Genomic DNA, 26,631 nt, shown 5'->3' with positions numbered 1-26,631 from the left:
TAGATAGAGGATTATCTATCCAAGTCCTCTGCTTGCTCTTCCTGAATAAATCTGAACTCCTGACCATGCCACTGTGCACCTCCATCTCCTCACGCCCTCAGTCACAGCCCGTTTGCTCCCTCCTCAGAGCCTTTGTTCATGTGGCTTCCTTGGCCTGGGATACTCCTCTCCCCTGGTGGGTTCTTTCTTTTGTTCTCAGCTAAATGTCACTTCCTCACAGAGATCTTTTTATACCCACCTAACCTGCGTTCTTCTGCCCACACTCTGCCCACCCACCACATCATTTCCTATTCTGGGATCTCATCTGCTGCCGTCGTAAATGTCACCACAATTTCCCATTACTTATCTCTTGGTTTCCTGGGTTTTTTTTTTTCTTTTTCTCCCACCAGATCAGGGTGTCCCAACCTTGGCTTGGCACTGTTAATATCTGGAGTTGATTAATGCCTTGCCATGGGGACCATCCTCATCATTATAGGATGGTTAGCAGCACCCCTGACCTCCACTCACTAGATGTCAATAGCATGACCACAGCTGTGCCAACCACAAATTGGTCTATAAATGGCCAAATACAACCTGGTTGAGAGCCATGACAGTAAACCACAAGCACCCCTGTCCAGCTGGTTCACAGTTGTCCCCCCAGCATCTAGCACGTAGTAGTCATTCAGTACATTTGTTGAATGAATACATGAATCTTTCATCCACTCTCCTTCTCCCCATTCACATCTGTAAACTCATCTCTCTTCAGTCTGTAGCCTCCCGTATCCTTACCTCTCACCACCATACACACATTTGCCCTTCCAGACCCTGTGTGCATTCTTTTGCCCCCTCCCCCAATTATATACATTCTTGTCTCTTGCTTCTTGGTCTTTGTACTTTGCTATTCTCTTTGCCTGGAATGAACTTAATCTTCTCCTGGCTATTACCGGCCTAAGAAGTTTCATCTTCCTGTGGGTGTATTCTCTGATCATCCCCACCAAAGACAGATCAAGCTGGGTGCCCCCTTGCTAATGTCTCTAGTACTTCTTCCTACCAACATCAGAGCACACGTCCCACTGTCTTGCTACTGGTTCTTTGTCTTGAGGATTGTGATCTAGTTTTATTCAGCTGTTTAGCAACATATAATCGATGTTCAATACGTGTGTAGCAAGAATGGACAAATGAATGGGTGATGACAAAGCAATAAGACCACGAGTATCCATCCAAGTGAACGTTGCCTCTCAAAGCTGTCACCATTAGGGACTGGGCATTTATTCAAATGGCTCTAGCATTTCTCAAAATACTTGAGACCTATTCTTGAGGCTTCTTTGGTGACTCAGAAGGTAAACAATCTGCCTGCAATGCAGGAGACCCCTGCACTGGGTCAGGGGTCTTCCCTGGAGACCCTGCATCTTCCCTGGGTCAGAAGATCCCATGGAGAAGGGAACGCAACCCAGCCAATATCCTTGCCTGGAGAATTCCATGGACAGAGGAACCTGGTGGCCTACAGTCTATGGAGTTGCAAAGAGTTGGACATGACTGAGCAACTAACAGTTTCTCTTTTATCATTCTTGAGGTGAGGTTCTTACAGCAACTTCCTCAGTCATGTAGGAATTAGGTCCTATTGCTTTATATTCCCAGTTCAATATTACCTATCCTGATCATCTATTCTCATCAACCAAGATTTATCATTAAATATTTGAATATTCCCGTAGAAGGAATAAAATCAAATCTCTGTAAAGGAAAAGAAAAGACCCTGTCACTAATGAATGAAAATGTGCCCTCCAAAAGGCATATCTCCAAAGGCTAGACTCAAAACCTGACAAGTAACGGCACTGAACGAACCAATGGCTCTGAAAGCACATCTCACATGTGGCTTGGCCAGTTCCTTGCTGTTGGTTAAACTCCATCTCATCAGCAAAGTTATTAAAACAGAGTATACACAGAGTATACACAACCGTATGAGCTGTCATTACACAACTGTATAAGTAGAATTGGTCTTGGAAGAGCTGAATTAATTAGATGGGCTGAGGATGGGAGGTGCAGAAAGGTAGAGGACAGAGGGGGCCTGGAGGTGCCACTGATCTCCCGGAAGTGGTACTTCTGCTGTCACCATGATATAGGCTCAGGGTTAAGTGTTGCCCCAACCTGAGGAAGGGAGACCCACCCCGCATGTGGTACCATCACCTCCAGCCTGAGCTCCCCATGAGTCCAAGCCCACGTGGCCCAGAGTCCCCCTCTCCTACCCACTGCCATACCCAGGAAACACACCTTAAAATCCATCATGATGTCCTGAAGCTGGAATTTCCTGTCCAGGTCCAGCTGCAGAAAGACAGGGCTCACATCTGGAAAGACACAAAACCCAGGAACTTTAGAGCAGAGACTGTCTACCTTCCCAGGCTCCAGGAAATCTAACTCTGATTTTCCCATCTCCCTCTCAGAGAGGCGTGGTGCCAGTACGTTTCTACGTATAGCACCTATTCAAGATCCCATGTCTTCTCGGCCAAATTTCCTTCCCACTGTCCCTTGATGTCTTTAAAACCTTTAGACTTTCAACTCCTCAGCCCAACACAGATCTGTTCCCAAAGCCCAGTTCCTTCAGCAAGCCCACTGCGACCAAGTAGGATGAAATGAAGGCATTTCTCTCTCTTCTTACCTTTTCATTAACCTCCAATAAATTCTTCTACCTACAACATCCGAAAGGCCTCAAATACAAAGACAGAAGGTTCTGCTCACCAGCCACCCGTGTCCCACCACCATAAGAAAGCCATGGGAAAACCCAAAGGGCCCCAGGGCACCCTGCACGTGGAGGTGGTGGCAGGCGCTTACCGTTCTGTGACTGCCACCAGCGCGTGGGGCCCGAGGATGAAACCACGTTCTCCACTTGGTGACTGTTGTAATTGTGAGCCACCCTGGAGTCACACTTGCAGCATTTCATCTGCCACTGCGGAAGACATCAGAGACTCACAGGTGGGGCCTTTGTGTACTGGGAATTCTCCCTGTGTATACTGAGAGCCCAGAGCATTCTCTCCATGGAAATGCTCCCCTAAGGGATTCATGGATTTCATTAATACATTTAGAACGACCGGCCTCTCAAAACAAGACTAACTGGTCATCTTTCCATTTAAGTCCTCTGTGTCAGCCCCCAACACATAGCTAGATAAATAGTAAATAGATGCTGTCATTGGGAGAGAGGTATGAGGCTGTAAAAACTTAATTTTTGTATATGACCTTGCCTCAGAGAGAAATGTGCAAAGAGTGCTAAGGGCAAAAAGAAGAAAGAAGGAGAAGCTCACGTCGATTTAGTAGCCTAGCAGGCTACAGTCCACGGGCTCAGACATGACTCAGTGACCAAACTACCACCACCACGTCCTAGGTGTAGGCTAGAGAGTTCTATCACTCATCTCACTGAATCCTGGCAGCCTGGGGAAAGTGGAGTTTCTTAGGATTAGGAAAGGGGACAGGAAAAAAGGACAAGGGAATTTGGGGTTCAGTCTTAGTTCTCCTCTGTCAATTGAGTGGATATTGAAGTAGAGTCATTCAATCATTTGACAATATTCATTAAGGCCATACTACATCCTAGACCCTGCTCTGGGCTCTGGAGTTGTAATAGTGAACAAAATAAAGACCCAGCCATCAGGAAGCCAACATTCTAGTACCATTTAGATGATCTTAGAGGCCTTCCAGCACTTGACATCTGTGACTTTAGGATCTTTCCCAGTTTGGCATCCCCTACCCACAGGAGTCATGTATGGATGTGAGAGTTGGACTATAAAGAAAGCTGAGCACCGAAGAACTGATGCTTTTGAACTGTGGTGTTGGAGGAGACTCTTGAGAGTCCCCTGGACTCCAAGAAGATCCAATCAGTCAATCCTAAAGGAAATCAGTCCTGAATATTCATTGGAAGGACTGATGCTGAAGCTGAAACTCCAATACTTTGGCCACTTGATGTGAAGAACTGACTCACTGGAAAAGACCCTAATGCTGGGAAAGATTGAAGACAACAGAGGATAGATGGTTGGATGGCATCACCGATGCAATGGACATGAATTTGAGTAAACTCTGGGAGTTGGTGATGGACAGGGAGGCTTGGGGCGTTGCAGTCCGTGGAGTCGCAAAGAGTCAGACATGACTGAGTGACTGAACTGAACTGAACTGACCCACAGGAGAGAAGCCCAGGATGTCCAACCAGATGGAGCTTTGTAGGCAGGTGTCCCAAGGTCAGGAAGGCAGAGGAAGTCTGCAGCCTTGGGGCTGAAGGCAGGGTGTCTTCCCCATGAAGATCTGGGTTAAAGTGGGCAGCCAAGGAGGAAACAGCCTCACCAGGGAGGTCCCCCCAAAACATAACCTTCCTTGGTCTGCCCATACCCTGGAGTGAGACAAGAGACTGAACTGAACCCCATGGGCTCCAGAGCAGGGCAGAGATCATCAAGGAAAAGAACACAGCCAGAGGATTGGCCCTTGTTCTTTTAATTTGTCCATAATGTGTGAATGTGCATACACTTGCATATGTTTGCATGTGTTTGCCCTGGCGCATACACGCACACACACACCACTGAGACATCATGACCTTGCCTAGGTTCTTCATGCAACACACATACAACCTGTTTTCTCTGAGTAACCACGGTCCCAAACCTTGTGTCCAGCAGAAAGAACACTTTTCAGAGGGCTCCAGATTAACGTGCATGTTAAAGCAAGGCTTGGACGAGAACCTCCCTGAATTGCAAGTCCTTCTGGGCAGAGGCGATGGTACCTCCCCACACCCCTTGCCTCTGTTTCCCCTAAGCCTCCACCCAGCAGAACCAGGAGAAAGCTCAGGAAGCCGTCTCTGAGGCTTTGCAGCCCCTGAACCTTGGTCCCATCCAGGGAAGGCCCTAAGCTGGGGAGGATGATCCATCAGAATGGGTGTTCTGGGATTCTGGGATTCTGAACATGTGGATCATCTGAACATGACCCACATGTTCAGCAGACATGCTGAACCTGTGAAGCTGACAGCTCAGTCATCAGACCCATCAGAATGGGTGTTCTGGGATTCTGAACATGTGGACCATCTGAACATGACCCACATGTTCAGCAGACATGCTGAACCTGTGGAGCTGACAGCTCAGTCCCGAAGGGAAGAGTTAACGTGTCAAGTCTGTGCCTTGAGTTACAGAAACTCTTCACCCAACATTGCTCTTCCCCCAGCGCCACTGAGCAAAGCCTGGAACAGTGGATGAAGCCTGGAGGGGAGCCAGGAGTCCTGGCTCTGTGAGCCTCTGCTTCCCACCCCATTTTCCAGCTCCCACCACCAATCTGCAAAACAAGAGGATTGTCCCCTTCCTGGAGCTTGAAGGTGTCCTCATCACTTCCTTAAGTGCTTTATTAAACTATAATTTTGGTATGATATAAATGAACCTATTTACAAAATGGAAATGGACTCACAGACATAGGGAGTAGACTTATGGTTACCAAAGGGGAAAGGTGGGGTGGGGGGAGGGTTAAATTAGCAGTTTGGGACTAGCAGATACAAACTATTACATAGAAAACAGATAAACAAGGCCCTGCTGTATAGCACAGGGAACTATAGTCAATATCCTACGATAAACTGTAATGAAAAAGAATTTTAAATGATTATGAAGTACTTAAAATACTGTGGGGAGATGTTTAGTGCTCACATAATGGCTGGCACGCGCGCCTTATATAAAACAGCAGCCACTGTCCATCCTTTGCCGGGCTACATTCTTCCTCACAGTAAGATCTCCACTTGACAAGCTGTTCATTTAGTGTCCGTGCGTTTGCTCCCAGTGTTTATTTGCCATCTGCCTCCCCCTGTTAGAATGTGGACTCCACAAGGGCAGAACTTACTTTCCTTTATGCTGTATTCCAGTTGCTCAGCAAAGTGCCCAGCACTTAGTAGGTCCTCTGTAAATACTTCTGGAATGAATAGTAAATGCTCACGGAGAAGGCAATGGCAACCCACTCCAGTGTTCTTGCCTGGAGGATTCCAGGGACAGCAGAGCCTGGTGGGCTGCTGTCTATGGGGCCGCACAGAGTCAGACACGCCTGAAGCGACTTAGCAGCAGCAGCAGGAAATGCTCAGGAAAGGCTCGCACTTTCATTTATATTATTGCTTGACCCTCCCTTCCTGAGTTTAAAGAGAGGTGTGAGAGAGTGAGGACATGACCAAAATCAACATGAAATGACTGGAGTGCCGACCACATGCTAGGTACTGTATCAAGAGTTTCAGTGCAATAACCTATTTAAGCCTGACAACCACCCTACGTGTAATATTATTCCCATTGTAGGTGTGAGAAGACTGAGGCTCCAAGAGGCTCTGTGACTTTCCCGATGACTGATGGCTAGTGCCGGCACCAGCGCCAGACAGGATCCCTCCCCACGCCCTTCTCTTCTCCTCCTCTCCTCCTCTTCTCTCTCTCTCCTCCCCTCCATCCCTCCCTCTCTGCCATCCTCTCTTCTCCACTAGGAAACCATTTGGGTGCACTGACATTGCAGCAAGGAAGTACGGTCAAGGGTGACCATCTCTGTCTCACCCACAGGGCTCAGGTCACCCTGAGGCTGACCACAGCAGAGAAAATGCTCTGGGAAGAAAGCTAGTTTGTCAGGCTAACCTCACTCAGTTAGCGCGGAGACTGCACGTATGTCAGCGGCTAACACAAATACCTGAGCACTTAAAATAATCCTTTCTGGGCAAAAGCCGCCTCTTACTGGCATCTGAGTCTCCTCTAGGATCCTATTCTGGTCCCTGGCAGCAGGCACACCCTCCTCCCCACTTTGCCTGGCCTCCCAGAGGCAAACTTCTCCACCGCCCGTCCTCTGTCTGAGCTCAGCACGTGTCCCGTGGAGAGACAGGGGCCAGCTGCCTTCCGGTGACCTGTCATCCGAGCTCCTCTGGGCTTGCTGGGAACGGATCCCAGCCTGTTCTCTGGCCAAGAGAGTGCCAGAGACAAGGCTCTTTTTTTCCTTGGGCCATGGGACACGGGAGCTAGAACAACCCAACCTGGGACTCAGCAAATGCCCTTGATATTAAATGATGGAATATTATGTAACTTTTCAAAAGACTGTTGACAGAAAGATTTTAATTGCATGGGGGAAATGCTTACAATGTTTTATGAAAAAAAATGATAATGTTTTATGAAAAAAGTTGGGCAGAAGCTTGTATATACATCATGATCACAAATCCACATTTTTTAAGGAATCAGTAGGTAGAAGGCAGTGCACCAATATATTAGGTTGAACCAAACGAAATGGCTAATATTGAGCTATCTTGACCCACAAAAATGGCAGCTGCATACAGCTTAACCTAATTACCTCTGGGAAACGGGATTACAGGTAACTTTTTTTTCTTAGTTATTTTTTAATAACTTTCAATGCCTTGAATATATATTAACTTTTATATCCAGGCCTTGTTTTAAACAAACTCAAAAGGCCCAGGATACTCAGCATGGTCTTGCCACCCTGTGTGCTCCCTGTCTTCACAGTCAGTCTGGGGCACCCCAGGCCTCCGCCACCTGCCTCCACATGTATAGACAGTGATGATGGATCAGATGGGCTCATGAGCTGAACACCTATGTGCCTTCATCACAGTAACGTAGCTAAAGGAGGGGTTTATCTCAATCCTCAGACACAGCCTAAGCCTCCAGGCTTGGGACAGGTATTTTAAGCAGCTCTGCTTGTCAACCAACCAGAGGGAAGGAGACCTGAAATAGGGTGGCTTATGGCACAAGCCCGCATGAAGACAGGCTGCCAATTCCTTCTCTTTCTGGGCCTCAGTTTCCCTTTCCATTTTATTCCTGTACGTCTACATGCAGTATGTGTGTAAGAGTGTGTGTGTGAGTATGAGTGAGTGTGTGTGTGTGAAAGAGAGAGAGATTCTCAACACAAGGCCCTTCCCCTCGTGTGTGCTACATGCCTCTGCCTCTCCCAGAGATGGAAGCTCCCAGCCGCAGCTGCCTCCCTCTCCAGGGTCATTTGGCCAGCACTCCCCTGGCTGGACTACCTCAGAGACGCAGCGTTATTATCCATTCAGTCTGTCAGGCCTCCAGCCAGCTTGGCTCCTGCTCATTCTCTGTCTGGAAAGGCTGGGCCTCTTCCCTTATCCTGGAGCTTTCTAGAAGCTCAGCAGTCTGGCTGGAAGACAAACCAGAGAACTATGGGAGGGCAAATGAGACAGCGGGAGCCTCAATCACAGTGGAGAGGGTGGAACAAGGAAGGCAAGGCAAATCAAAGCTCTGTGTCTTAGCAGAAAAGGGAGCGAATTCTGCAGGGAAATGGGAAAACAGGCTCTGCTTAGCCATGGCCAGCTCCCTCCCCCCGAGCAAGTCAGAGACGGCCTATGTCCATCTAAGGAGCTGGAGTCAGGGTCATGGCTGTCAGCCAGGGCCAAAAGAAAGACAGCCGGAATCCAAAAAAAAAAAAAATGCAGCTGCATATAAGACATTCCCTCCACTTCAGCTCCCTCATTGGTAAAGTGCAGGGGTGGGATGAGATAATGAAGCTCCTTCTTGCTCTAACATGTTATTAGAATTCTCCCCAACTCCAGCTTATCTGCTCAGAGGTTAAAGACACTCCAAACAAGAATGCAAAAGAAGCAAGAGAAAAATAAGACGTTGGCCAAACATGGTGCTGGAGAAGCACTCTTCCCAGCAAAGTGAGCAGGGAAAGACGGACCCTGAAGGCCTTGGTCAGCAAGACGAGACTAGTCTCCACTAGACTCCCACTGTGATCTATGTGTGTGTGTGTGTGTGCGTGCGTGCTCACTCATGTCCGACCCTTTGCGACCCCATGGACTGTAGCCCAGCAGGTTCCTCTATCCATGGGATTTCCCAGGTAAGAATGCTGGAGTGGGCTACTATTTCCTACTCCAGGAGATCTTCCTGACCCAGGGATCAAACTGGCGTCTCCTGAATCTCCTACTTGGCAGGCAGATTCTTTGCCACTGAGCCACCTGGGAAGCTCCTCTGATCCACAAGCCTCATCATTTATATGTCAATGGATATTGCCAGCAAAGGTGAAAAATCAGGGCCTGTTTTGGGGCCAGGTGGGAGTGGAGCCCCAGTGCTATGAAGCACTGTCATAAACTAACATCTTGACCAAAGCCTTAACTCAGTACAGCTCTTATCTCCATCGAAACCAAGTTCAGAAAGCTCAGTTCTGAAGCCGATGACCAAAATGATGAATACCACAACACTGCAAAATTACACTGCATGAGTATAATAGCTGAGAAAAGAAGAAAAGGTAAAGGCAAAGGAGAAAAGGAAAGATATAAGCATCTGAATGCAGAGTTCCAAAGAATAGCAAGGAGAGATAAGAAAGCCTTCCTCGGTGATCAGTGCAAAGAAATAGAGGAAAACAATAGAATGGGAAAGGCTAGAGATCTCTTCAAGAAAATTAGTGATACCAAGGGAGTATTTCATGCAAAGATGGGCACAATAAAGGACAGAAATGGTATGGACCTAACAGAAGCAGAAGATATTAAGAAAAGGCGGCAAGAATACACAGAAGAGCTATACAAGAAAGATCTTCATGACCCAGATAACCATAACGGTGTGATCACTCACCTAGAGCCAGACATCTGGGAATGTGAAGTCAAGTGGGCCTTAGGAAGCATCACCATGAACAAAGTGGAGGTGATGGGATTCCAGTTGAGCTATTTCAAATCCTAAAAGATGATGCTTTGAAAGTGCTGCACTCAATATGACAGCAAATTTGGAAAACCCAGCAATGGCCACAGGACTGGAAAAGGTCAGTTTTCATTCCAATCCCAAAGTAAGGCAATGCCAAAGAATGTTCAAACTACCACAGAACTGCACTTATCTCACACACTAGCAAAGTAATGCTCAAAATTCTCCAAGCCAGGCTTCAGCAATATGTGAACCACGAACTTCCAGATGTTCAAGATGGATTTAGAAAAGGCAGAGGAACCAGAGATCAAGTTACCAACATCCACTGGATCATCAAAAAAGCAAGAGAGGTACAGAAAAACATCTACTTCTGTTTTATTGACTACGCCAAAGCCTTTGACTGTGTGGATCGCAACAAACTGTGGAAAATTCTTCAAGAGATGGGAAAACAGAACACCTGACCTGCCTCTTGAGAAATCTGTATGCTGCTCAAGAAGCAACAGGTAAAACTGGACATGGAACAACAAACTAGTTCTAAATTGGGAAAGGAGTATGTCAAGGCTGTATATTATCACCCTGCTTATTTAACTTATATGCAGAGTACATCCTGTGAAATACCAGGCTGGATGAAGCACAAGCTGGAATCAAGACTGCCGAAAGAAATATCAATAACCTGAGATACACAGATGACACCACCCTTATGGAAGAAAGTGAAGAAGAACTAAAGAGCCTCTTGATGAAAGTGAAAGAGGAAAGTGAAAAAGTTGGCTTAAAACTCAACATTCAGATAAAAACTAAGATCGTGGCATCCGGTCCCACCACTTCATGGCAAATAGGTGGAGAAACAATGGAAACAGTGGCTGACTTTATTTTTGGGAGCTCTGAAATCACTGCAGATGGTGACTGCAACCATGAAATTAAAAGATGCTTGCTCCTTGGAAGAAAAGCTATGACCAACCTATATAGCATATTAAAAAGCAGAGACATTACTTTGCCAACAAAGGTCCATCTAGTCAAGTCTATGGTTCTTTCAGTGGTCATGTATGGATGTGAGAGTTGGACCATAAAGCTGAGTGACAAAGAATTGATGTTTTTGAACTGTGGTGTTGGAGAGTCCAGCACCACAGTTGGGTCTTGAAAGTCCCTTAGACTGCAAGGAGATCCAACCAGTCCATCCTAAAGGAATTCAGTCCTGAATATTCATTGGAAGGACTGATGTTGAAGCTGAAACTTCAATCCTTTGGCCACCTGATGCAAAGAGCTGACTCACTGGGAAAGACCCTGATGCTGGGAAAGATTGATGGCAGGAGGAGAAGGGGACCACAGAGGACAGATGGTTGGATGGCATCGCTGACTCGATGGATATGAGTTTGAGTAAGCTCTGGGAGTTGGTGATGGACAGGGAGGCCTGGTGTGCTGCAGTCCATGGGGTCGCAAAGAGTCAGACACGACTGAGCAACTGAACTGAACTGAGACTCTGACCTGAGCATGACACATACATTATCTCATTTTATCCTTCCAAAATCTCTGAGGTAGGCATATTGGATCCAAAGTGGGTATCTTCATTTGACAGATTAGGAAGGCAAGTCCTAGAGAAGCTAAGAAATGTGTCCAAATCCGCAAGACTAGGAAGAGAAGCAGCAGGAATTCCTCTCCCAGGCGCTCTGTCTCCAAACCTTCTCATCCTGTAGGGCTTCGAGGGACACAGCAGTCACGTGACAACCATGGGTCATTGCAGGGACTAGAGGTGGTTTTCAGGATGCTCCTTCTCTTCTCCCCTAGTAAGGGCAGCCTCACCCCCCGCCCAGACTTCTCCAGAAACAGAGGTGTCCTCCTAGACCTGAGTGCAGACTGTTGGTTTGCATTCCTGGACCTCTGAAAGTTCTACCATTGACAGTGGTTCCTTTCACCGCTGAGGGCAAAGGAGCAAGGGCAGAGAGCTTCTAGGGACCTGATTCAAGAAGCAGCGGTGTGAGAGGCCAGGCCAACAAAGTCGTGAGGCTGCCCAAGTTTGTGTTCAGGTTTCCATCTCACCTTTTTACTCCCTTCCCTCCTTTTAACCCCACAAGACGCACTCCCCAGTCCAAAGCTGGTAACCAGGACCCCCAAATTTCACGTTCCACATCCCAAGTTTTGCTTCCCTCTGATAGCGACTCTTTCCCGCAGTGATCTTTTTCATTTTCTGCTATCTCTTCTAAAGTTACTCATTCTTGGTCTCATTCTCTTGGGATCCTTTGCAAAAGCCACAGCTAATTTTCTGATAAGCAAACCCTTGTTGAAATATAAATGATGATAGATTAATATGACGCCATTCCCAAGGGCATCTGTATTTTAAACAAAGAACTCAACGATGTTTCATCCTAATGAAGATTCACAATGGCAGGAGATTTGAAAGTTTCAGATCTGCTAAGATCTCCTGGGAAACAGGAGGGCAGATATTTTGGTCAGAGACAGGCTCAAAGTCCTCTATGAGCAGAGGACAAGGACCTCAGGATGGATTTGAACACATTCTCACATTCTCTGTGTACACGTTAGCCATGCCAGAGGTCAAGAAAACAGATATCTGTCAAACACAGAAAGGCAGTGGTTGTTGGGTGTGTGCCTGTGGGTGTGAGTGTGCTTATGTGGGGTGTGTGTGTGTGTGTGTTAAGAGGAAGGGATGTCAACTGGCTACTGGTCCTCAGCTTGTTTCCAAGAGATAAAAATGACAGCTGTTTGGTTTACACAGCTAATTAACCTGAGGAATGCACTGTGTAAGACTGTTATTAAGGCAGCTGGATAATTAAGTTTTCCCCCAGAAAGGGAGGGAGTGGGGGATAAATAAAGCATCTAAGGGAACAGACACAACATTGGAGAAGACTTTGTCAAGAGCAGAAATCAGGGCTGGAAAGCTTCCAAGCAAAACCCCTCTGTTCCCCAAGCAGCGTGCACCAGCCCAGAGAGGACTGAAGGTCATGGCTCAGCCCCTGCCAGGGCCCACCTGGCAGAGATCATGGCTGACCCTCAGGGTCACATGCAGCCCAGCCAGAAGCCTGGCACACGTGTGAGAGCTGAACCAACAAAGGCTGACTAATTCCCTCATTTCATGAATGGGGAAATGGCGGTCTAGACAGAAGCCATGACCTTCTCAAGGTCACATTCCTCTTCTAAGTGTCAGAGACAGGACCAGACCTAGAAAGTCTTCACCCCCCATCAGGAGACTTCACTAACCACGACTGCCTCTGGGTTATCCAGCAGCCAGACTGAAAATCAGATGTGCGGTGGTCAGTGGGCCAGCCCAAGGGCAGGTTGACTTCAATAATTATGCAACTGCACGTCCTGATCTGAGAAGTGCTCAGGAGAATGATTGACAGGTGGGGCAGCCTCTGCATGCAGACACAGGTCCCGGGAGGCCAGTGGGCAAAGGGCTGGGACATGTAGCCCCTTCCAGACACCAGGCCCATGGTCACTTGGCTCCTTTTTTTATGTGGTCCACACAACCCTGGAGGAGGGCATGGCAACCCACTCCAGTATTCTTGCCTGAAGAATGCCGTGGACAGAGGAGCCTGGAGGGCTACAGTCCATGGGGTCACAAAGAGTTGGACACGGCAGAAGGAACTCAGTATGTGCGAACACAGCAACTCACTGAAGTGGGTGCTATCATCCCTCCCCTTTTCAAATGAGGATCGACGGCTTGGGGAAAGCACAGAAGGAAATGAGGGTATGGAGACATCACAGACATTTTCATCCATGCCTTGGGCTTTAGGGGGAAAGGGTATAGTGAGTTTACCCAGAGGTTACCTAGGAGCTGGAAGAGAGAGAGCCAGTTTCGGTAAAGACCAGTCTGGGTTCAAGTCCGGACAGTTAATGGGTAGTCAAGGCAGGGAGACCCAGAACAGCAAAGCTGGGCAGGGCGTTGGGGGACAAGGCAAAGCTGGCCGAGTCCTAAGTCCTTTGTCAAGGCTGCAGTATGGACACGAAGGCCAATAGGATGAAGCCAGTGAGACAAAAGTAGGCAGAAGAGGCGATGGGCCGACAGGCTAAGACTGGCCCAGGAGAAAGCAGCCATGCTCTGAGGTCAGGAGCTGGGAGAGGCCGTTTTGGAACTGGAAGGCGTCCCCACTGCCCCTGAGTTTCCCCAGAGTTGCCAGGGGGCAGCGAGCAATGCTACAATGTCCAAGAGTCATAAATCCCTAGTGCACTTGCGTTTACGTCACCCCAGAAGGCAGGCAGGCAGCAGGGGCCGGGTGATTTCTGCTGGGCTCAGGGCCCACCATGTCACCCCTGCAAGAAACTAGAACAGAGGCGCTAACCGGGGGCTCTGACTTAACTAAGGTGTATATGTGGCAGGAGGGGCTGGCAGAGAGGGATGGGGAGGTTGGGGCTGAGGGGCAGGCCTTGGCAAGGCAGCTTTGTACCATGCCGCCCTCCTCTCCAGCTGGGCCTGGCCACTGCAGCACCATCTCTAGCCACTCAGAAAACTCAGTTCCTATGCATTTCCATCAGGGAATCCCAGCACACACCCAGACCTTCCCATGGGGATGGGGATAATAAGAGCTACCTCATGGAGCACTGTGAAAATTAATTGAGATAATTTATATAAAACGGACTCAGTCTAATGCCTGAGACATATAATATGTGCTCAATAAACTATAGCTTTACAATAATATCGTTTAGTAATAAAAATAAACTTAAAAACTGAAATTAGAACTCATCAGAGTTGTATCTGGATTCCTAATTTTCATCACACAGCCACCCGTGTGCCCGGGGAGGGTTCAGGGTCCACTCGGACAGAGGAGTATCCATGCCTTCATGTATGTCTTCACTACAGGCAACCAATGGCCTCTGGGAGGGGAGGCCGGGGAGAAAGAAGGAAAGAGAAATCAGACAAGGCGGAGAGGAGGCAGGTGGGGGAGAGAAGCTGGTTCCCCACGGTCAGCTCATTCCCAAAGAAAACTGGAGCAAAGAGCGACACGAAAGACCATTGGTCTAACACTCGTTCATGGAAGAGGAAAGCGAGATTTAGAGGGGGTGATCTTTTGCCCAAGATCACACCATGAGTTAGTGGCAGACTTTGGGCTACACACTGCACTCAAGATGCCCTTCCTCTCCTCTTCCGATAGGTTACATGGATGTATTCCCCCTGGTAGACAAGGGGAAGAAAGAACCAATGCATCTCAACTTTCACAGCAGCAAAATAGCTGAGGTTTATCCATCCCCTGGGTTGCAAAAGTCTAGCCTTCTCTTCTGCAAGCTCCCACGTGTTCTCAAACTGCTGCTTAAGTGCAGGGGAGGCAGTTAGCTCCCTGGGGCATTTGAGAGAGGCAGAGGGCAGGACAGGATGGAGTGTGGCCTAGAGGGAGGGCGGCTGTCCAGGCACGCCTGGTACTGAGCCTCTCTCAGCAGCCTCAGATCCCTGCCTGATTCCCATCCCTGAAGGTGGCTCCACCCAAAGAGAGGACCCAGCAGAGGACACCCTGAAAATTTTAGACATGGCTCAGTGGTACAAAATTGGAGGGTGAGTGGGAAGGAGGCAGCTGGACTCATTCTGTTGTCTGGAGAGCTCCCCACTGCCAGGTTCCCTGATGCCGGTGGAGTAATCTAGGCCCACAGGGAGGACTCGCCTGCTGCTGGCTGTCTTTCCCAACACTGTCAGATGGGCTTTCTCACATCCAAGTGGGTGAGGTGCAGAAACCACAGCCACCTCCGCGCAACACCTCCAAAGCCAGGACCCAGTGCCATCTATGATCACAAGCGGCCAAGAGGACACAGGAGGCTAAGGGAGCAGTGAGGCCAGAGGTGGGGTCAGACGCCAGGCATGGCCCTGAGGACAAGGAGCGCTGAGAGAGAGGGAACCGCAGACACCCCAAGCTGCCTTTGGGCCATCAGCCGCTCACTCCCTTTCTTGCTCTGTCTTTTTAATGCCAAAGATGCAGGGACTCGAGGGAAAACGACTTCCTCCCTCTTTCCTTTGTCCAAATCTGTGTATTGAGGGCCAAAAAAAAAAAAAAAGGCCAAATGAGACAGGCAGCTGGGAAACAAGCAAACACTGGGTGATTTCCACCTTGGGCAACACAAGGAGCAATGAAAGACCTCAAACTTACTGAAGGGAAAAGAAAAGCAAAGTTCCTACCAGAAAGGCCCAGAAGGAAAGCAGGAAAATCACAGTGGCTCTTTGAAAAACAAATCAGTTGCTTAAATAAGCCAAGCGTTCCAATGCCTGGATTTGCTCAGCTGGGCTCCTTATCAGCTCAACCGCTGAGCCTTCTTGCTAACCCCAAGTCCCTTTGCTTTACCTCACCGATCTGTGTCCTTTAATGGCAATTTGAATATTTTCCCAGGGGGAAGGATAATTTAGGAGCTTGGGATTAACAGATACACACTGATGGGTATAAAACAGATAACCAACTTACTGTAGGGACTTACTGTATACCACAGGGAACTATGCTCAATGTCTTAAAATAGCCTATAATGGAAAAGAAACTAAAAAAAAGACGATAACTGAATCACTTTGCTCTAACCCGAAACTAACACAACATTATTAAGCAACTATCCTTCCAAAAATATGTTTATTAATTTTCACTGGAGGATGCTTTCTTGACAGTGTTGTGTTCGTTTCTGCTATACAGCTAAGTGAGTCAGCGATATGAACACGCACATGTATCCCCTCTTTTTTGGATTTCCTTCCCATTTAGGTCATCACAGAACACTGAGTAGAGCTCCCTGTGCTGCACAGTCAGTTCTCATCAGTTACCTGCTTTATACACAGTTGTGTATCTATCTCAATCTCAATCTCCCAATCCATCCCACACACACAAAAAAAATTTTAATTAAAAGGAAATTCTGCAAAATAAATAAATAAATAAAGCCTCCCGCTTCACCCAGGGTGGTGAAACATGCAGACCAAACATGCAGAGACGGGAGGTAAACAGGTTGGCTCTTCACACATGACAATTAGAAAACCCAGAAGGACAGCCTCCAGCCTACAATCACACAGTCTTCCGGTAGCTCCAGCCCCACCCTTAGCCCAACATGGGCAGAAGAGAAGGCAGCAGAGAGTGGCCAGGGCACAGCTCCATTCCCGCTCTGGCAAGAAGACAAGCCATGCACACATCCCAGCATCTGTGTGCCACCAGCCTTGACTCCGTCCGTCAAAGCTGGCACCTCACCCTCCACACACCTAAAGGACTGGTCTTGATCTACTGCTTATGCCCCAGATTTGAGCGACTATCCTGCCCAGGCCCAAGGGCTGAGAAAAACTCCAGCTTTATTAAGCAAAAGAGGAAAAGGAGCTGTTCAGTTATAAGTCATTTTGAGTATGTTTTTCTCTTGCCCATCGAAGGTGGAAATTCCTGAGAGGCAGAGATCCTGCCTTATGCTTTGCTTACATTCCCCACAGTGCATGGGGCTGGGCCCACACCTAGTCCACTCTAAGTGTTCAGTGAACAGGTGGCGGGCTCCTTGCATACCCCCAGCTCGCCCTCTTCCAACCCCTGGAGGCCGTGGAGGAAGAACCTACCTCACCATATTGGGCGCAGTAGGTCTCAGGCTTGGTCAGGCCACAGGTGGATGAAGCTCGGAGAAACCGGGTCCTCCCTATGAGCAGGTCCCCAACGGGTGGATAGCAGGCCCCACGGGAGCATGCTTGCTGGGCACACAGGAGGCTGGGCAAGCCTGAAATCACAAGGGGCTTAGGGGGTGCTTGGGCACAGCCTAAAGAGAGGGCAGTCTAGCCGGCCACCCCAGTGCCCCCCAAGGAAGCAGTCATCCATTGGCAGGGCTAGACCCTCTTCCTTGCCTTCATGCTCTGACCCGCTGGTGGTGGGAACGGTTGCAATCCTGGTGCTGTTTGGTTTTTTAAAAAAGCTGATTTTATAGTCTGTAACTCTCAGCTTTAAAAAAGTAGAAGTTGATCCTGAAATGTGGCATCCATATGTGGCTTTTAGAATTGAGCTACAGACACACGCTTGGCCACAGCTCTCCTCGCCTGTTAATGGAGCAGCGCTGGCTGCTGGCCGTCTGGGGGACACAGGGAGAGACTTTCATTCTGTCTGCTCCTTTATCTCTAAAACTCACGCTGTCACACTTTGCAAATAACCAGCTGGTAAAGAATCCGCCTGCAACGCAGGAGACCCCAGTTCTATTCCTGGGTCTGAAAGATCCCCTGGAGAAGGGATAGGCTACCCACTCCAGTATTCCTGGGCTTCCCTGGTGGCTCAGCTGGTAAAGAATCTGCCTGCGATGCAGGAGACCTGGGTTCGAGTCTCTGGGTTGGGAAGATCCCCTGGAGAAGGGAAAGGCTATCCACTCCAGTATTCTGGCCTGGAGAATTCCATGGACTGTATAGTTCATGGAGATACAAAGAGTCGGACACAACTGAGCAACTTTCACTTCACAGCTGCAGCTCCCTGAATATCGAGAACTCAAGCCATGATGGCTCTGGGACCAGTTAGAGAGTGAGAAGATGGAAAATAAATTCAGCAGCAGAGCACTGGGGCTGCCATGAACCACCCTCAGGTAGGAGGAAGAAGACATTTGGGAGCCTTTCAAGAGTCTCATCTTCTTCAGAGGCCCCAGGACAGAGAAACCTCATGGGCATCCCAGTAGATAAGTGTTCCAAACCCCAGGACCCCGGGTGATGGGTGATGTTCACACTTTGGTAGACTGTCCTCCCACCCACGGCTGGTCCCCTCTCTGCTGTGTGACAGGCCCCAGAAGGACGGGAAGGGATACTCACCAAAATACAGGAGAAGGAGCGGCCTCATCTTCAGTTGACGAGGCGACCTCCACTCAGGACCTCACCTGGGGCAGAGCAAAGCAGCCTGTGTGAAGCCACACAGACCCCTAGGTTGCACTAGCCCTTTGCTGTTTCTGGCTCGAGTTTTCTCAGAAGCCTTTACTCAGGGCCTTGGTCTAGGACACTTCTGAACAGCAGGCGCATCTATAGCCAAAACCTGGAAGACGCTAGAGACCTGGCCCCCTGTCCCAGCTGGCACGTGACTTCCAGGCTGTCCTGGGAGAATGTCACTACATCCTCCTGGACTCCAGCTCCCCGCTCTGAAACAGATGGGAGGGATCAACCCTGCCCTGCCCCCCATGGTCAACAGAGCAAGTTGGGGAGCCAGAAAGGACTAGGCCCTTTGCAGGAGAAGTCTGTGGCCTCAATGTCACCCTAGGAAAGAGGATTGGCCTTTCTCAGGCCCTGGCCCACCTACAGGCCCAACAGCGAGTGGCTCAAAGAGGCTGGTGGCCTGGAGGGGAGCCCTCTCCTGCTGTTGGCATGGTCTCCAGTATCAGCCACGGCCACCCTGAGGGTGAGACTGTGGTGCCCGCTTCTCTAGGCTGAGCAGGTTGTGGAATACAACGGGGAAAGAGAGGGAGGCCTGGAAGTGTTTAAAAAGTGAGTGAGGAATTCATGTGAACTGGGAGCAACTCAAAATGTCTCCATTGATGCACTGGGGCTGTACAGGAGGGCTGGGGTTTGGGAGGTCACAGAGCAGGGATTCTGAAGGAGGCTGGGGTGGGGGTGATACTCGAAGGGTCCTAGAGGCAGGGTGCTGCCCTGCTGAGGCAAGCCCCGCCCTGCTCATGGGGCGCCCACCTCTGCCTCGGATCAGATGCCCACTCTGCTCCAACAACAGCCACACATTCTTTCGGCCTGGATGGAGGAATGGGGGATTTGGCAGGACGGGGCAGGTGGGGACTGGCGACCCCCTGACATCTTTAAATCAAACATCCTGAGGCTTCAAACTCCCTCCAATCCCCTATCAGAGCAGTCAGGGGCCCAGGGAAGAGACAGGTGGCCTGAGCTCACAAAGCTAATTGTGGCCCAAGAGGAAGACCCATCATCTGGCTTCCTCCAGGGGCTGCAACCTCGCCCCCTCCCTGCCTGGAACTAGGCACTGTGAGAAGTTCTTAGAAGAGGCCAGCCCACCCTCTCCTTCCTTCTTTGTGTCCAGCCCCAGCTCTGAACCTGCTGTCTTCTAAGTCACCGAGACGCTTATCAGATGGGAGAAAGCAATCCGAACAGTGGCAGACTCGACACCCAGCCTTTGGATCCCAGTGGGCTCAGCTGAAGCTCCCAGGAAGAGGAAGGAATCTGGACCTGCAGCCAGGCCCCAGACACCCAGGCACACAAGCCTGGGCCCACCCCGCCCCCACGGGGCAGATGAGACAGGTAACAGACCTTGCTCCGTGCTGCTGCTGTTCTTTCTCCCGATCACCTCTCCGAGACGCTCCCCTTGAATGTGGGGGTCTCCTCTCCTGGCTCCCAATTTTTAAACAACGGCCTCACCTCTGGAGACTCCCCGGCTGGGCGTCGCCGGCTGCAGGGCGGGACTCAGGAATCTGGCCGCTGGCACACCCGTCTGCCGTCACAGCACCCCCACCCGCCACCCCAGACAGGACTGGGCAGGTGGAGGCGGTCCGGAGGCCTCATGGCAAGATCGGCAGTGCCCACCTACTTGCTGTGGGGGGGTGGGGGTTGCACCAGGGAAATGTGAGTGATGACTGGAGACCAGGATTCCTGGGGACCGGTGGGGTGAGGGGGTGATGGCCACTCACATTGTGACAGCCGCTGCGCTGGGTGCTTTCCCAAGGCTCGTAGAGGTCAGCCTCTCCCGGGATCCTGGGCCACCCTGGACAGAAGACCATGCAGAGAACAGAAGGATCAGGGCTTGCATATTGGGTATTACAGCCCCAGACCTGTCAGTGAGCTGGAAGGGAAGAAGACACAAACATCGAGGACCCTGGAAAGCACCAGACCCCTCCCAAGGGAAAGCAAAAAAGTGGAAAACCCCTGCTTCTTGTGGGGCAGGGGGGATTAAAAGGTCTGGTTCATCAGGAAGGGGTCAGAGCCCAACCCACCCAAGAAAAGCTTAGGAGGACTCAACAGGCATGAACTCTAAATGTTTCCCCTCTGGCTCCCTCGCAGCCTTGGCAGGGAGCCCAAGGACAGGTAACTACCTGTGAGTCACGGCTCCCAGCTCAGGGAAAGGCTGCTCTCCCAGCCCTTCCCACTGGGCAAGAATGCCTGCCCGGAGGGCCAGAAAACAGATCTGACCACAAGGGGTGGGAAGGGAGGGCTGAGGCACAGCTGGACCGACTTCCCCTGGGCCCCCGCCAGGCCTGAGAACACAGCTGCCTTTGTGGGACGCTGGGCGGCTCCTGGTTCGGGGCTTTGGGCTGCGAGTGGCTGTAATGACAGTCACAGGACCAGAGACAGGGGCTGGTCTCGGAGGACATGCCTCCCCTCCACCAGGCGAGGGTCCGAGGGTTTTTAGAGAGATCTGGAAGGACACCCAGTCCAGATCTTGGCCGGGCACAGCCTACCTGGGCATTGTTTGGACACAGTCACCTCCAAGTTTCTATTAAAAGAGACTCTAATTGAGCTAGTCCAGCCTGTCAGTGTCTCCTAAGCAGGAACTGGAGGGTTGTGTCCAAGAAACTGGTTTGAGAATCCTTCAGGGCAAAATGGAGGATTTTGTGGATTAAATGGTAAACTGGGCATTTCTAACCCTCAGATTTTCATATAGCCCAAGAGATTTAGATAGGCAGGAGAAATACCCTAAGTAGCAAATGGACAATAAGCCGTTTAGATGAAAAAACGGACATTGCCGTACATGTTAGCGTCTTGACCCGTGTAAACATTCCAATAAAATCTGGCTTAACAAGCCAGGATCAGTACAAGCAGCTGGCCTTCCTGGGCCCTGCCTCTGCAGCAAGAACACACACACAGCCCTACAGCCCCCTGCAGGGAAAGGTCACTGCTCACACCCCCGGGGCTTTAAGCCCACCTGCCTGGTCTCTCTCTCCACCCTGCCAACTCCCTGAATGCAGGGCTTCCAGGAAGCCTGGCTGCTCATGGAGCTCTGTCCTGTACCCACCGCCAGGAAGACGATGTGACGAAGAGCTCAGGAATAGTTAACTCAGCAGAAGGAGCAGCTGCTGCCATCCCAGATCCCCAGACAGGCGGGGTGGGCAGGCAGCAGGAGGCTGAGCCCTTTAAACGCCCCTCCTCCTCTCCCCTTAAGAGGCCAGGAGCCCAGGTAAATAGGTGCAGGCCAGGGCAGGTCCCAGCGTGGTTTGGCTTCACAAAGGGGAAAGCCAATTGCTTTGTGTGGGCCCCTGCACCCCATTCCGCGTTCCCAGCCCAGTCCAGGATGTTGCTTTGGCAAACCCCAAGGAGGGCCCAGCCAGCCAGCCTCACCCCTCGGGGATGCTGAGCACTTCCCAGTGGGGATCTAGCCCCCACCCCCCAGCCCCCAGGACAGCAGGGCCCAAGGCACCGGCCGTAAACTTCAGAACTCAGTTTGTTCAGAGACAAGAAGTCTAATACAGAGGCAGAAGCAAGGGCAGGACCTGGCAGGGACTAAAAGCAAGCTGGGCACTGCTCCGACAGCCTCCCCTCCACGTCTCCTTCCTCTCCTGCCACCCACCATCCTGCCCCAGAGCCCCCACCCTCAGCTCCCCAGAGCCTTGGCTTATTAGAACCAATGCTCAGGAAAGGGGTTCTCCTTGACCCCCTGTTCCTCTCGTACTCACGTCTGTCCATCCAGCAATTCTGTTAGCTCCCCCTTCCAAAGGCAGAGGCAGCTGACAGAATTAATCTGGTGACTCAGGCGGTAAAGAATTATCCACCTGCAGTGCAGGAGACACGGGTTTGTCCCCTGGGTCGGGAAGATCCCCTGACGAAGGAAATGGCAACCCACTCCAGTATTCTTGCCTGGAAAATCCCATGGACGGAGGAGCCTGGAGGGCTGCAGTCCATGGGGTCGCAGAGAGTCAGATGTCACTGAGAGACTAACGCACACACGCCCCCAGGTTACAGAAACGACACCGTGTCCGGGCAGGCAAGTCTCCCCCTCTGCCTGCTTGTCCGCCATCCCTCACGACATCTCAGGGGTGGCCTGAGAAGCTGCCATCTCCATCACCCATCTGACAGGCTCAAGCCGTCCATGTTGCCAGGGCGATCAGCCAGGGTCTGATGAGTGAGAGAGAAAGGCCTACGAAGCAAAGAATGGAGGGAAGGAGGGAGAAGAGAAGAGAAGAGGTTGAGAAGGTAAGAGAACCTGGTCCAGGCCGTGAATGCCAAATCCCAGGTGTAAGAGGAAGGGACACCGGGTGACTCACGGCTCGGGCACCACCTGGACCCAGTGAGTCATGGCTGAGTCCTCGTCTGTGGGGCTGGGTGAGCTCCAGGAAGGGCCCTGTGGATCCGCCATGTGACTAAAGCTGGCGTGTCTACACTCCGGCCACAGCTGCTCAGCCGCCCAGACAGTCGGTCACTCCTCACGCAGAGAGAAGAGGTAGGGCTTTCTGAACTCAGGCTGGAGCCCAGCCTCGGGCGGGGACCCGGAGAAGGCAGAACGGGGCCCTGGGCTGCCATCGTGGGGTGACTCTCTTCCACAGAGTCTGTCTTCCTCCTGAACTCAGGGTTTCAGAAAGTCTGGGTTCCAATGACCACTTATTAGGGGACCAAGTTCTTGAAGATGTACCTCACTGTCCTCATCTTCAAAGAAAGGATAAGTGTTCACTTCATGGGGACACGGTGAGTATGAAATGTGGGGATACATCTACAAGCTTAGAACAGGGCCCGACCCAGGCTTTCTGAACTCAGGCTGGAGCCCAGCCTCGGGCGGGGACCCGGAGAAGGCAGAACAGGGCCCTGGGCTGCCATCGCAGGGTGACTCTCTTCCACAGAGTCCGTCTTCCTCCTCCCTCCCCTTCCCAGCCTGAACGGCCATCAGACCTGCAGCACTTCGATCAGCCCAGGCCTGCGGTCTGGGAGAGACCCGGCAGTCGGCCGAAGTTAACCACAGCTGACATCCTCTGGCGAGCTCGCTGCGCGCTGGGCCCTGTTCTAAGCTCGTAAATGTATCCCCATATTTCATACTCACCGTGTCCCCATGAAGTGGATACTTATCATCCTTTCTTTGAAAATGAGGACAGTGAGGTACATCTTCAAGAACTTGGTCCCCTAGTAAGTGGTCATTGGAAACCAGACCAGTTGCTCAGCACTCAGGTTCTTCACCACCGTTACTCAGGCGCTCAGTCATGGACGACTCTTTGAGACCCCATGGACTGCAGCACGCCAGGCTTCCCTGTCCTTCACCATCTCCTAGAGTTTGCTCAAACTCATGTCCATCGAGTTGGTGATGCCATCCAACCATCTCATCCTCTGTCACCCCCTTCTCCTCCTCAATCTTTCCCAGCATCAGGGTCTTTTCCAATGAGTTGGCTTTTTGCATCAGGTGGACAAAGTATTGGAGCTTCAACTTCTTAACCACTACTTAGAGTTTAAAGTGGCCCAAACTCCCTGCCTCCACACTTGGTAAGCCTTGACCAGAGTCCACCAGCCTCTGAACTTGATGTTTCCCAAACCTAATCAGGACCTGATATCTGAAAATTGTGCTTTTGGAGCACTAACATGGACCAGAGACTCCTGGGAAAACACCGATGCTACAGAAACACCCAGAACACCCCCCACGAGGTGACTTTCTGTTTGTTTTCCCATGCAGACAGTGTCTTCTGTGTGGGCACAGGTGGAGAAGTTACTGGGCTCCAGCTGCCCCATCTCAGAGCCTCTGGCATATATGGGCAGGATCTCCCCATCATGCCAACAGGAAGCTGCTCTGAGTGAGGACAGGAGGGCCCCACAAGGGGTGGGAGGACAGAGAAGGTTAGCACGGATTGCTGACAAGATTAAACAAACAAGATAGAATGTGAGGACTGGATGACACAACTCCCCTGTCACCAGAGGAAGGGGAATCCCCTCCTCTGAGCCCAGGGCCCCAGTTTCTTCCAGGTCCTATCTCCCAGGTCCTAGGGTGCATTGCCAGATGCCCCCCCCTCCTGAGGGGTATAGCCCAGTGCAGCCGGCAGTGTGGTGAGGTTGAAGGCTGGCTCCCGGCTCCCCCGAGAAGGAGGAATATCTCGGCATCTCTGCCACTTTTGCTGACCTCCCAAATTCCCGAGCTTTTCCCAGGTGGTGCTAGTGGTAAAGAACCCACCTGACAATGCAGAAGACATAGGAGATGGGGGTTCCATCCCTGGGTCGGGGAGATCTCCATCCGGAGGAAGGCATGGCAACCCACTCCAATATTCTTGCTTGGAGAATCCTGTGGACTGAGGAGCCTGGGGGGTACAGTCCATGGGGTCACAAAGAGTCAGACATGACTGAGTGACTCAGCACCCACGCCTCCTCAGACGGGTTGGCTCAAACCACGGCCCCTCTCCACCCCCCACCGCCCCTCCCTCTACGGTCCAGTCATTGCCCTCCTCGAACTAGGTTCTCAGAACCTAAGTCCAACCTCTGTGCACTTTGGCCACAAATTTGCCATGTGGAGCTGGCCACGTGGCTGAGAGGAGAGAGGCTATACCTGATGCGGGAAATGCAGCCACAGGTGAGGTCGGGACCCACTGGGCATGGCCAAGAGGGACCAGAGTCAGAGGGCAGGGGAAACCAGCCTCGGGAAATCGGCTCCCTGCGCTAGCAGAGGGGACTTTAAAATTCCAAACGTCATCCCTAAAAGGGCCACCAGGAAGAGAAACTCAGGTTCCTACTGTTCAGACTGGCGTCTGAGGGTTGAGTACGGACAAATGAGCCTCTTGCAGTTGGAGGGGGAGTGGGCACAGGTGTGTCTGGCTTCTTGTCTGGAATCAACCGCACCTGAAGGTGTGGAGTCAGCACTTCCCTTCAGTGCTTGTGGCCACATAGGGTCTCTGGATGGACTTGAACAGCTCCCGGACCTAATGCCACTTCTGCTTCTCAACAAAAGCACAGACTTGGGAGAACCCTGCTCTGGGCCTCAGTTTCATCCTTTGTAAATAGACATGTTGGATTTTACCGGTTCTCAATCCAGGCTGCCCTCAGAATTACTTGCAGAACTTACAAAATCATATACTTAGGTCAGGCCCCAGCCAGAGATTTAATGGGTGGGCAGAGGGGCAGGGACATTGACAATGTTTTTAAAGCTCCCTCGAAGCCCCCTCCAGGCTTCCCCAGTGGTTCAGCAGTAAAGGATCTGCCTGCGAACGCAGGAGCCTCAGGAGACACTGGTTCGATCCCTAGATCGGGAAGATCCCCTAAAGGAAGGCATGGCAATCCACTCCAGTATTCTTGCCTGGAGAACCCCATGGACAGAGGAGCCTAGCAGGCTACAGACTATAGGGTTGCAAAGAGTCGGACACGAGTAAAGCGACTTAGCATGCTCGAAGCCCCCTCCAGCTTTAGGATGCCCTGCTTTCAGGGCTGGTGGCTTAGGATAGCACTTAAAAGCCTAGAGTTGGAAGTGAAAGAAAAGTTGGAAAGTCTTGGTTCTTCACTCACCAGCTGTGTGACTCTGCACAGCCAAGGCTACTTGCATCCAATGGGACAAATAACAGTCCACCTCACGGATCCTTGTAAAGATCAAAGGGAACGCTGCATACAGGACTCCCAGCAAAGTACCTGGCTGGCCGTGTGCTCTATCAAAGTCTGTCCCCACGTGTGCGTCACACACACAGGCGTTGGGGTATGAGCAGCAGTCTTCACAGCTGCTTGTAACAAAAGCAAACCCCATTCCATCCAGATGTCTGACAGCTCTCTTACCAGACAGTGGGCCAACTGGGAGGCCTCGGGTCCCCCATTCCACTCTGTTCCTTGGGGCGAAGTAAAATTCTCGAAGAGCAATGATCTGGACCCGAAAGGAAGAGAGGCACTCAGGGGGCCAGATGAGCTAAGTTCCTTGAGAGCAAGGTGACACTTCTGGCCTTCCTAGACAGGGAAAGACACGGGGTGGGGTGTTTACAAACAGAGGGCAGAAGAGCAAGCTGGAGCATAACCGACATTGTTTTATGGCCTCCAAGAGTTAATAAAACCAGAGTCCAACACCTGATAAAGAGAGGAGTCAAAGCTGGTCTGGACCGCAGCTTGTTCCTTACCTCGGAGCAATTGCCCAGCAAGTCTGAGGGTGACAGAGAAAAGGCACTTTTTCCCTCTGGAGCCTCTGCTTTCTGCTGCTGTTGCTTAGGCTAAGCCGTGTCCGACGCTTTTGTGACCTCAGGGACTGCA

At 50.9% G+C, this 26,631-nt stretch overlaps 1 protein-coding gene across 8 annotated transcripts in view; it reads right to left on the bottom strand.

Annotated features, from left to right (window-relative positions):
• Positions 1 to 24,634, bottom strand: part of LAMB3 (laminin subunit beta 3) — a 48,278-nt gene extending 23,644 nt beyond the window's left edge. Inside the window, exons 1-6 of one of the 8 annotated variants that reach the window (XM_027565712.1) lie at positions 24,590 to 24,634; positions 20,142 to 20,215; positions 18,316 to 18,380; positions 17,098 to 17,252; positions 2,806 to 2,920; positions 2,248 to 2,321 (exon numbers count right to left, since the gene is read on the bottom strand). In XM_027565712.1, the coding sequence (XP_027421513.1) occupies positions 2,248 to 2,321; positions 2,806 to 2,920; positions 17,098 to 17,252; positions 18,316 to 18,343 (372 nt within the window). In that variant the 5' untranslated portion in view covers positions 18,344 to 18,380; positions 20,142 to 20,215; positions 24,590 to 24,634. Of the gene's footprint in view, positions 1 to 2,247; positions 2,322 to 2,805; positions 2,921 to 17,097; positions 17,253 to 18,315; positions 18,381 to 19,764; positions 20,511 to 20,543; positions 21,807 to 22,709; positions 23,659 to 24,589 lie in introns of those variants that run through there. The other 7 variants (XM_027565708.1, XM_027565711.1, XM_027565710.1 and 4 more) reach the window with 7 other exon arrangements.
• Positions 24,635 to 26,631: the final 1,997 nt, after the last annotated feature.

This window comes from Bos indicus x Bos taurus, chromosome 16, assembly GCF_003369695.1.
Source record: "Bos indicus x Bos taurus breed Angus x Brahman F1 hybrid chromosome 16, Bos_hybrid_MaternalHap_v2.0, whole genome shotgun sequence".
In the NCBI taxonomy this organism is placed as follows: Eukaryota; Metazoa; Chordata; class Mammalia; order Artiodactyla; family Bovidae; genus Bos; species Bos indicus x Bos taurus.
Note: the sequence above shows the minus strand (reverse complement) of the source record. Positions and strands in the feature narration are given on the sequence as shown.